Raw genomic sequence first — 12,242 nt, forward strand, 5'->3', positions numbered from 1 at the left:
ACCTTACAATGGAAGTGATGGAGGACAAAATGTATTTAAAAGTTTATCTGAAGCTAATATGAAGCTTCAGCGTCCAAATGAGTCAAATCAAGTAGATATCTTTCAACGTTACAGTCTTTTTAGTGCCAAAGTTCCTCTTTTTGTTACTATACTTCCACCTGCAGCTCAACAGGGAAACACTGTCCGAGGAAACACAAAGAGGGAATTTGATGCTAAAAAGACTGTAAATGTGTCAGATATCCACTTGATATGACTAACTCAGACTGCTGAAGCTGAATAGAAGCTTCACACAGACTTTTAAATGACTGTGTGGACACACTGTGGATTTTATCCTCCATCACTTCCATTGAAAGCACATTTGAAGGATCTTTTAATATCCAGTATGAACAGGAGGAATGATTACAGACACCTGACTGCTGGTTTAACACACACTAGAAACAACTTCACATAAACAAATGAAAAAGTTTAGAGTTAGTGCCTCAAGGATATACAACCATCTTGAACAGATTTATTTAATTACTAAGTAAAATCTTTTCAGGTTGTAAAATTATACACGTGGGTCTGAAAACTTTTCTGAGGCCTCACACTCCTTCTCCACTCCTCTTCTTCTCTTTTTTCTTTTTTCTCAGACCTACATTCAACACCAGGGTTCAAATTCTAGTATGGGCTCCTCCTCCCCTTTACAGCAGCAGAGCTGGAGATCCAGAGAAAACCTAAGCTGCAGCAAAGTGAAACAAGGAAACAGAGAAACTGAGCCGAGCTGCTACTCTTCAGCTTCCACGGTGAGTGTGAATGAATCACTTCTTTCTGTTCTCTCCGGGACGTTTCAGGGTTTTTAAAGGGACTCTTCTGCTTCATTAGAGCTGGTTTGTAAAAGCTGCAGTTTCCGGTTCTCCCACTTTACAAAGTTAAATGCAAAGTTTCTGGGGAAAAAAAATAACTAAAACAGTCAGGTCTGTTTTATTAATTTCATGAGTGAATACTGCCACAGCTTTTAGGTACTTAACTTGAGTATTTCCATTGAATGCAAATCTCTACTTCACTACATTCAGAGGCAAATATTGCACTTTTTACTGCATAACATATATCTGACAGCTGGAGTCACTTTAAAGATCAAAACTACAATATATAAAGTAGTTAAAATTATCTTTACTTTGACCATCTACAACAGAAAAGAGTCATTCTGATACTTTTATTTTTGATTACTTACTACTTTGCTGATAAAACCTTTGTACTTGCACTGAAAGAAGTATTCAGATCCTTTACTAAGTGAAAGTGTGTATGCATTAGAGCTGCAACCATTAATCAACTGTCAGGAGTCATTGGTTCCAGCTTCTCAAATGTCACTATATGATAATAAACTGAATATTTTGGGGTTTTGGACTTGTGTACCAACTCACACTGATTTTTATTTATTTCATTGGAAAAAAAAAGGTAAAACATTCTACATGAAGTTTTCAGTTGGACATTTTGAGCTCTTATGTTTAGACAAATCATAATAACACAGTATTTCTTACTCTTACTAGACTGTATGTTTAATTTAAAACATTAAATCTTTTTTTAATGTCACAATGAAATGTATCCACATTTTTTACAACATTTACTCAGTAAGATATAATTTGATGATTTGATGTGGACTCTGTGGTTTGGCAAACAGCAATGCGGTAGTCAGACTTGTTTTGCATCCAACAGACACAGACTAAAGTTTTGGGAATTTGTTTTTGTGAATGACTAACCAACAAAGTTACTTACAAGAGCTGCTGGCTGAAGCTTTAAATAAACTAAGTTTCCCAGTTAGGAAAGAGGAGAGAACAGCTAAATTGAAGACTCAACACAGAAACTACACTGCAGTCTCTGTAACGGCCACTAGATGCTGCTCTAAACAACCCTGACTGCACTGAAGTGAATGCAAAAAAAACAAATCAAAACAAAAAAATCTCTAAAATTACAAAGTGAATATTTGATTTATGTACAGTTGCATCTCACTTTCAATGTTTCTAACATCCAACATATATTTTTAAAGAGAAGCAGGATTTTGTAAGTTTGCCTTGATTGGCAGGTCATTCAGTCAATCACACTCATGGTTGCAGCATTTCTGACGTCACCCTCAAGTGTAGCCGGACTCTGTTTGGAGCATAGCCTGTATATAAAGATAAAAACATAGCGAGGTGTGACGTCACCTGTTTGTTTATATTGGAGCCGGTTTGAAGTCCAGAGTTGCAGCTTATGGTCCAGATAAGGAGTGCAGGGTCATGCTCTGGAAACACGCCCCGCTACCTCAGACCGAAGCTAACGCTAGCTTACTGGGAACACCGAGCACTGCACACTTGGGCTATTAGCTACTTTAGCTAAGTTGTGCTAACACGGCAGGTATTGTAATCAAGTCACATTAAACTTAGTGAAATATTGTGTGACATCATCCTGTGAGGGTCTTGTTAGTGTAACTCCTGAACCACAAACACAGTAGAACCTGAAAGTACGAGTCAGTGTGAGTAATAATTTAAGCAATAATTTCCAAAATGACCATCAGCGCACTTATTAGAGGGCCTGAATTTAGAGATTTAGACCAGAATGACTAATTGAAAACAATGATTGACTTATGTTGAGGTCATACTACACAATTGGAGCCCCAGATCAGAGGAAAAATTGACACTCGATCGCAACGTGTGAACTGTTCAAAGACGCGATCCAACAGACTCGTCGATGCATTGCAGACACAGGAGTCTGCAATGAGCTACAGCCAATGAGAGCGCAAGACACAAAGTGAGGGGGAAACCTGAGGGAGGAGTCGTAACATCTACAACATCAACAGCATGGCTACAAGAAAAGTTTTGCAGTCTACTTGGACCCATAAAAATAGAGGAAAGTTTATTGAACTTTGGCAGGAGTACCAGTGCCTTTTGGAAGAAAAACATCCTGTCCTGCATGGAATAGTCATTTCCCCGGTACTTCTCCTGTGTGTTTTCATGCCAAAACAAAGTTTGGGGACCAGGCAGGGCATCACCAAGAACATTCTCTTTATCCGTAGAGTAGACTTATTCCAAATAAAAGTGGAAATACTTAAAGTTGTGATTGACAGAAAGAAGATCCCTGTACAATTGTGTGACTCTAATTTCTTTTGAGATGTTCAGTTTATTGCCTGATAGCTTCTCAAACTTTTATAGAGAGGGTATCAAATTGTGTTTCAGTTGTGTAGCAGTTGATCTCTGTGTAGATCAGGAGTTGGTAATTCGAGTCTTTATCTGGCTTGTTTTTTGTGGATTCAGCTTGTTTCGTTTGAGCTCAGAGGAGATAAAATAGCTACACAACAACAACTTGCTTTCATGTAGTTGGATTCCTCCACTGATAACTTGCTTGATAAGTTGTTTCCTTCCTGCTTATCTTCTCAGTTTGACTCCCACTTCTTTGCGTCTTGCTGTCTCTTGCTGGTAAATTGTTTTTTTTTTCTTTCTGTGTCTCAAAATGTTTCAGTCCATATCCTGTATTAAGTCTTCTTTAGGTGTTGACATCGAAAATGAATAGATTGTGTTCACAAATCACAAAAACACCTGCTAAAAATTTAGATGCATTTAATTAATATCCTGATATGTTCAAGACAAAACCAGCAAAATCTAGAAAGTCTCAGTTACGCCACCTTGTTCAGGTTATATTAGTTTTCTATTTTCTATTTAGTTTTCTGTTATTTTTATCCTGTTCTAATGATGGATGTTAAACATGGTCAAAGTTACAAAATGTGAGGTGAACGTATGTAGAAATGCTGCCTGCAAGTCAAAAGTCAGGGCTGTTAATGCATCATTTGCAACGTTACCTCTACTTCTTCCTCATGATGATGTCAGATTGTTCGCACATGCCCGCAAATGGACATCTGTACTGTAGTCTTGGTTGCTAAGGTGGTTGCTAAGGTGTTTCCATGTGTTGTCCACTCCCATATTGCAGATCTGATTCAGCTCCAATATGTACGGATGGATTCGAGACGTTGACATTTTAAGTAAAATATGAGAAAAAGAAGTGAAATCCTGCTACTATAGTTTGTTTACGTTACTGAAGCTGACCAATCAGAACAGAGTGGGCTCATCAGGAGGCGGGGCCTTAAAGAGACAGGAGCTAAAACGGCCTGTTTCAGACAGAGGCTGAACTGAGGGGCTGCATAAAGGACCAGTAGAAGATAAATAAGGAATAATAATAAGGAAAATATAAGGAAATATAGGACCTGGAAATGTGCAGAATATGTGTCCTTTAACTTTATTATTGTCCTGCAGGAAGTTTAGTTTGCAGGCAGGTAGGTAGGTAAATAGAATATAATGTAAATGATTATAAATAAAATTCATATATATATGTATATATACCTACATAAAAAAGACTAGACTTGCAGCAGATGAGAATAGAAACACCGCTACCACCCTGTACAGAGATAAGATTAGACTGATGCCAAATAAAGTGCAGTTCCTGGTAAGATAAGGTGAAGGAGTGCAGGTTTCTGTATTACGTTAATCTGCCACCTCAGTAAAAAAAAAAAAAAAGTGGAAAGTGTTGGAATTTATATTTTGAAGGAAGAAGGTAAAACTGCTGATGAAGCTTCATAACTCTTATTCTGAGTCATCGTTTCGTTACTACATCAGCTGTAGGCACAAAACAACCAGATGTGTTGAGTTTGCCTGAATTGTTTGATATCAGTTGGTCTAAAATTTCATCATAGCAGAGAGCAGAGAGCAACTCTGGCTGCATGAAACTCAGTCCCAGTCCCTGCCAGCAAACAGCCACTTGCTTATATTGTATTTATTTATTTTATTCCATTTTTTTGAAGTGGAAATGATATAAACTCTGAATGACTGATTTTGTCTTTTAATTAGAAAATCCAAAACAGATTTTTGAGTTGGACTGTATTTGTGTTGGGTTGCACAAACTCACTTTACAAGTAGTTAATTCACCACATGTTATTATTCTGTGCAAGTGTTGGTTTTCTATTGTTCTTTATGCTGGCTGGATTTTGCAATTCATCATGCATGTGTTTATTCAGTGGTGGAAGAAACATTCAGATACTTTACTTCAATTAAATTACTAATAGAGCAATGTAAAAATACTACATTAAAGGTAAAAGTCCTGCATGAAAACTCCTACTGCAGTAAAAGTACATAAGTATTATGAGCTTGATGTAGTTAAAGTATTGCAGTAAAAGTACATAAGTATTATGAGCTTGATGTAGTTAAAGTATTGCAGTAAAAGTACATAAGTATTATGAGCTTGATGTAGTTAAAGTATTGCAGTAAAAGTACATAAGTATTATGAGCTTGATGTAGTTAAAGTATTGCAGTAAAAGTAGTGGTTTGGTCCCTCTGACTGATATATTATTATATATGACATCATTAGATTATTAATAGTGAAGCATCAGTGTTAGAGCAGCATGTTACTGTTGTAGCTGCTGGAGGTGGAGCTAGTTTACACTACTTTATATACAGTTAGCTAGTTTAGTCCAGTGGTTCCCAACCTAGGGGTCGGGCCCCTCCAAAGGGTCAGCAGATAAATCTGAGGGGTGGTGAGATGATTAATGGGAGAGGAAAGAAGAAAAAACAAAGTTCTGATACACAAATCTGTTTTCAGTTTTTGGACTTTTTCTCTAATCTTTGATTTTTGCTGAAATATTGGATCATTTGAACATTTATTGAAATGAAAGCATGTGAGAAGTTTAGAGGGAAAAATCACTATTCGGTGGAGCTGTTAACAACTCATAGACATGTGAAATGTGACCCCGACTACACACTGCTTTTTGTAAGACGTCAAAAGCCAAAAAGGTTGGAAACCACTGGTTTCATCTTTAACAATGTGTTGTATTTTAAAAGCTTGTTATATTATCCATTGTGTCAAATCTTCATCTGAAAAGTAACTAAAGCTGTCAAATAAATGTAGTGGAGTAGAAAGTACAATATTTCCCTCTGAAATGTAGAAAGTAGCATCACATGGAAATACTCAAGTAAAGTACAAGTACCTCAAAATTGCATTTAATTAGAGTACTTGAGTAAATGTATAGTAAAAATACTGATACTTTCCACCACTGAAATCAACTCCTGACAAACCTCCTCTTCCTGAGAAAATGATTAAAACAGTTAAAGCTCAACCTGCCTTCATTGGTTGTTTAAGTTCTGTTCACTTCAGTTGTTTGAGAGTTAACCTTTATAAAACCTGTCTCTCTCTCTTTCTCTCTCTCTCTCTCTCTATCTGCTGTGATTTTCCTTCTTGGTTTTCATCCAAACCACAGTTCTCTTATCTCTCCTAATCTCTTCCTTCTCTGTGTGTAAATATACAACCCAAGCGCACATACATTCTTCATGCACTCTGTGTTTCTGGAAAGTGCAGTCGTGTTTGCACAGGATGAGAACGACATGCGAGAGTGAAATGAGCAGCAGCTCTGGTGCAAAGCGTGCGTTTTGTCTAACAATTGGACTTCTTCTGCTATTTAAAGTTACTGTGTTAAAAAGCAGGAAGTGTTGAGAGTGTGGATGTCGAAATGCACCTTCTGACTGCAGTAAAATCCTCCATCAGTGTGAGTTTAACTTGTGACAGACTGGTTGTATTTCAACAGGCTTTGTTCTGCTCTTCATCCTCCGTGTGGTAGAAATTAAATCATGGGGGCCAACGATCTCAACATGAACTCTGACCCGGCGGGGTCACGACCTCCCGCCCGGCGCTGGAGACCCTTCAACAGCATCAAGGTTTGTGTTTGATGTTCACTGTGCTCTTTGATTCAAGAACTCAATGAAAGAAATACAAAAATACAAACAAAATCACTACAGCAAGATGAAGAAAAAAGGATAAGAAAAGTAATTTAACCTGCAAAATACAGACTTGTCCATAAACTGGACAGTAATTAGGCCCCAAACTTCAATTTTCTTTAATTTTCAGCTCTGTGCCATTTCTGTACAGAGAAGCTTCCTGAAGAAATTAGAGTTCAAACCCTCTTCTGCATGCAACCTGAACATTTATTTACATATGATAGTATTCATACCTACTCTTACATTATTAATATATTTCATAACAAGGGAGAAAATAAAGAGAAATGAATAAACAAAACTGTCGGGGAGAGGAAGACGATAGTTAATGATTAACCATTTATATTATCATTATTATTATTATTAACTATTAACATGGACTTGATTGCAGCTGTTACTTCACAGTTTATCTGCCTCCTTTAATAATAAATCCAGTAATAAAAGTGAATTTTCCTTCTTAGGGATCACAATAACCCATTTCTGCCAATGCTGGTTTAACTCCTATTTCCTCCTTTTTTAAGAAATGATACTAAGGGATCCTTTATTTCCTTAAATGACTCCTTTGTTTCAGTATATATATAATTATTTCTAATGTCATACAAGACACCATCCCCTTAATCCACTTACCAATAGATGCTTTATTTCTACTTTTCCTGTTAAGGGCCTCTTTGCTTGTATAAATTCATGATAAATACTTCAGAGTTGAGTTTTACTGAAACCAGCTGTGCAGAAATTTATCAACCTACACTCCAATAACCATGAAAAACATCATTACATTTAGTGTATCTGGGATACTTGACAGGTGTAACAAACGTAGACATCAGCCATTTATATATAAGTAACTCAAGGTGATTATTTGATTGCACATTTGTTATTCCCTCGAATTTCTTAAGTATTGTTTGTGTTAGACTTCTAATTTTAGAGAAGTTGAGGTTTGTCGCATCCATAGAAATTCATCTGTATTTTCTGAGGAGAAACTTCACTTCCTGAAGTCTATCCTGTTATTGTTCTCCGAGGAAACAATGCGTAAACATTTCCTCTTAACACACTGGCACCAAACTCTGATAGCTCACCATGTTGTAAATCACTCACTTTCACTGTTTTTCACTTTCCATCTTTGATATTTGTTGATGTTTTTGCATCACACTTGTATTCAGTCATTTATTCCACTTAAGAAACATAATATCAAGTGTTCCCTGCAGATAAGCGGACTCTGACCCGACTCTTTGACCCTTCTTCTTCTTCCGTCTGCAGTTTTTTGTGTTCTGCCACAGTTTGCTGCAGCTGGCGCAGCTGTTGGTGTCAGGCTACATGAAGAGCTCCATCTCCACCATCGAGAGACGCTACGGCCTCTCCAGCCAGAAGTCGGGCCTCCTGGCCTCCTTCAATGAGGTCAGTATGGGTCACTTCCTGCTCGTCTGTCCAGAATTGGTATTTTTCTTTCATCTTGATTTGTTTTTCAGATGAGATATTCTTAAATAAATGTACCTGTGACGAGGTCCTGCTTATAGTTTAATGGCTATAGATGAAGAATCCGGATCCAGGTGAAGACGTTGCCGGTGAAAGTATAGATGTTTGTGGAAGTTCCTCAGTCTTAAAGCACAACTGTGAAAAACTAACATGAACGTAGCTTCTGTCCGACCTCTAGTCTGGATGTAAAAGTGCTGTTTGTGTTTGTTCGCTCATTAAACCAGCAGCAATTACTTTCAATCATCAAACTCCTGATTTCTGTCATTGTCGTCAGAAGAAATGCATCATTTCGTACAAATCTGAAACACATGATGCTGTAAAAGAAACAGATGTGGATCAGGAAGGTGGCGTCTGGTTGGTCACTTGTCAGCACGCCACTCAGACTGAAACATGAAGATTTTATGGAGATTTATGAAAGTCAAATAGATTTCATGGAGCAGAGGTCTTATGATGTCAGTTTGTTGTTGGAGCAGTTGATCAAGCTGCATTTCCAACATATAACTGGTTTTATGGGATCTCCTGGACCAGATTCTGGTTCTTTATTTTATTGTCACAATAAGAAGAGATGCATTTTTTCGTCATTGTGCATTTGCTGCTGGATATAAGTTATATGTGATGTCATCCCTGTCTGCTGTGTGTGTGTCTCCAGGTGGGAAACACGGTCCTCATCGTCTTTGTGAGTTTTCTCGGTAGTCGTGTCCACCGTCCGCGGTTCATCGGAGGCGGCGCTCTGCTGGCCTGTCTGGCCTCACTGCTGATGGTGCTGCCACACTTCCTGGGCGGACTGTACGAGTACACCGACCGCATCACTTGTAAGACCAAACACACACACACAAGTCCTAAATTGCCCCCTGCACAGAAGATAAACACATTTGATTTTAACAACATCACCTTTCCTCCAGCGCCAACCTCAGGACAAACTTTAATTTTTTCACCCCTCTAGGTAAGAATCTCAGAACAGCAGCTATAACTGTTGTAGACCACTGAAAGCACATTATGCTTGAAAATGTGTTTCCCAACAGCCACCAGTGATAACAGCTCCGGCCTCTGCCAATCAGAGAGCACCGTCACCACGTCGTCCTCCAATCAGAGCTGCAGCAAGCAGGAGAGCCCCACCCAGCATGGCGTCTACCCTCTGCTGCTGATGGGTCAGCTGCTGCTGGGTATCGGAGCCGTCCCCATCCAGCCCTTCGGCATCTCCTACATCGACGACTACGCCAGCAAGAAGAACTCGCCGCTCTACCTCGGTACGCTGACGAAACACTGTTCTATCCCAACGGTCCAGTCCTGATTAGTTAAAAACTCACTTTTACGTACAGATACTCAGCTAGACATTAATTTAAAGTAAACAAACGCTTGTGAAGGAGAGGTAGGAAGCTAAAAGTTGATACAGAGACAAGATTAACAGAATTACATTAAATAAGTATAGCTGCAAGTGGCAATAAGCACGTTCCAAGCATATAATTTGGAATATATGAATAGTACAACTCTTATACTACAACAGACAACAGATGATGCAGAAACAAGAGGATACACACACCTTGGTGCCAGGCTGATTCAAACCGGTGGCCTTATAGTCACAGGACATTCGTTTAGACCATCAGACCATCAATAAAGCACAGCTGTTACTAAACATAAACTGAGTTTTGCACACAATCAGTTAAACCTGCAGTGCAGAACATTTGCACACTGTATAAATGAACGTCCGTTACCTTAAAGCCAGTTCACAGTATACAGAGTTTTTAATCTGGTGTAAGGTTTGATGATGTGAGGTTTGGATGAATGCAGCCAACACGGCCGAGCCGGCTAACTTCCTGTTAGCTCTCTGCTAACTTGAATGAGGATAAAATAATTTAGTCGTGCGGCTCCTCTAGACTTTCCAAATCGAATGGATCAAATTCTGATAATGAAACTAATCATTTTTTGGGGGGTTGTGTGACACTCAAAACAATTTATCCACCGTTTTACAGCCGCAGCAGGAGCGACAGAGTAAGCTACGGCGGAGCCTGTGACGTTAGCATGTTAGCAGTGTTTTTGTAATTACTCTCACTGCCAGAAGGGTGAAACAAAAGTCCTGCACTGCAGCTTTAAGTACTGTATTGAAGTCAATGAGAGTGAATCTGTGATACCATGATGAAATATATTTTGCTGGTGATCAGTATGTCACAGGGATTGTGTAGAACGGTGAGTTATTATAACGGCTTTTCATGCCTTTAACTCCCAGCTCGCAGCAGAGGGAGTCAGGGGTTGAAAGAGGAGGAGTGACAACTTGCACTGGTCCCGACCTCGAGAAGGGTAGACAAACACCTGTTGAGCATCAGTTACTCCATTTACACTCTTCAAACATCTTGGATGGATCAGTGTAAAAAACCATTAAACTGTAAATGCATTCAAGATGGATTAAAATCAGACTGCGGATGAGTTCAAACCCATGAAGACAAAGAAATGTTTAATACATCCATGTCTTGGCTAACTGTTATTATGTAAAAGTGTAAAAGTGCAGAAGTCCTTCATCTTCTGGTGTAAACAAACAGCTCCAGATGGTTACCACCGCTGTGTGGGCTGGAGCACAGCCAACCATTATTTTCAAGTAGCTGAGAAAACCAACAGACAGATTGTAATCATGTGATCTGACCAATAAAGACACATATATGTGATTTAAATGTTATCTGGATTGTACCCAGATATGAGACACTTTACATGACGACTGTAAATGGGACCAGAGTTCATACTGTAATGGAGCTGCAGCGGCTTCTGTTAGCTTCATTTTACAAACCTCACTCACCTCCAATCCAGGATCAGCCTTGGCCTTTTCAGTGCCAAATGATCTGCATATAAACAGTACAAGTGACTAGTTGTTGTCCATTTTGGTGCAAGAACATGTGACAGTTGTGGCGTTCTCGCAGGATTTTCGGGTCATCTACCTGCAGAAGAGAGAAGTGGTTCAGTGTGTTGTCTATGAGGTTTGTGCTCCATCCTGACTGTCAAAAACTAAACAATCAGTTGGTGGAAACAGCCTTCATGTGTGGTCTGTCCAGTCTGTGTATGTTTCAGCTCATCTTCAGGTTTGTCGCCAGTTTCATGCAACTTAAACCTTCCTTAAGCTGAGAAGAATTTACCTTAACAAGGTGCTTTGAGTGGTTTAAGGTCCTGTTTGTACTTTTTGTACTGTTTGTTATATCACTATCATACTCACAGCTACTCCATCATATAGCTGCATATAGAAGTTAGCATGAATGGTATTTATTAGCTGGAAGATGGTAAATGTGCTAACTTCTATTTAACATAAACATTTCATTAGGCTATATATTTTCCATCCAGGCAGGTCTGCAGTACATTCACTTTACAGAAGGTTAGCTGGTGTTTGGCACCATAAAGAGAAATAAAAACCTGTGAGGAGCAGATAAGAGATCTGAGTGTCTAGTCATGGGAGTAAAGTTCAAAACAGTCAGAAAACAATATGACTAATGGATCAGCACTCGAGCACAACTGAAGCTCACGGTGAAAAGAAAACAACAAAAGAGACAAACGGCCGCCTCTTTCTCATGTTAACAGGTAGAGTTAGGAATGTTGCCGCCTCCGTGCAGCGTGTGCATGTGCTGCAGGCTCTCTGCTTGTAAAACAAAAGATTTTTAAGGGTTTCCTGGAACCGGGTTTTAATCAGTAACACTTCCCAAAACGTGAGGCACATTGATTGCACAACACATCCTCATAATTAAATGACAGAATAGGTCAGCCAACAAAAAATGACCTATAGTTACATTTACGCCATCTAACAGCCGGAGTAAAACGCTGATTTCCAAAACCGTCACAAATCACTGTTGAACAATAATGATGTTTTATGATGTGACAACGCTGTGGTTCAGGTCTGGTTAGGGTTAGGAACAAAAGCCACTTGAGTTGAAACGATCACATGAAACATGATTTATACTCTCTTAAAGTTACACAACCTTTGTTGTCATGGCAACAGTAAACACCACAATGTTATGGTTTTCATAAAAATCGATC

At 38.9% G+C, this 12,242-nt stretch overlaps 1 protein-coding gene across 3 annotated transcripts in view; it reads left to right on the forward strand.

Annotated features, from left to right (window-relative positions):
• The first annotated feature begins 677 nt into the window (after window positions 1–677).
• The window catches only part of slco2b1 (solute carrier organic anion transporter family, member 2B1), a 37,215-nt gene continuing 25,650 nt past the window's right edge, over window positions 678–12,242 (forward strand). The window contains exons 1-5 of one of the 3 annotated variants that reach the window (XM_044370328.1): window positions 678–782; window positions 6,578–6,707; window positions 8,019–8,156; window positions 8,884–9,046; window positions 9,257–9,481. In XM_044370328.1, the coding sequence (XP_044226263.1) occupies window positions 6,621–6,707; window positions 8,019–8,156; window positions 8,884–9,046; window positions 9,257–9,481 (613 nt within the window). In that variant the 5' untranslated portion in view covers window positions 678–782; window positions 6,578–6,620. Of the gene's footprint in view, window positions 783–6,340; window positions 6,416–6,577; window positions 6,708–8,018; window positions 8,157–8,883; window positions 9,047–9,256; window positions 9,482–12,242 lie in introns of those variants that run through there. The other 2 variants (XM_044370331.1, XM_044370330.1) reach the window with 2 other exon arrangements.

The sequence above is a fragment of the Thunnus albacares genome, chromosome 13 (assembly GCF_914725855.1).
Source record: "Thunnus albacares chromosome 13, fThuAlb1.1, whole genome shotgun sequence".
NCBI lineage: Eukaryota > Metazoa > Chordata > Actinopteri > Scombriformes > Scombridae > Thunnus > Thunnus albacares.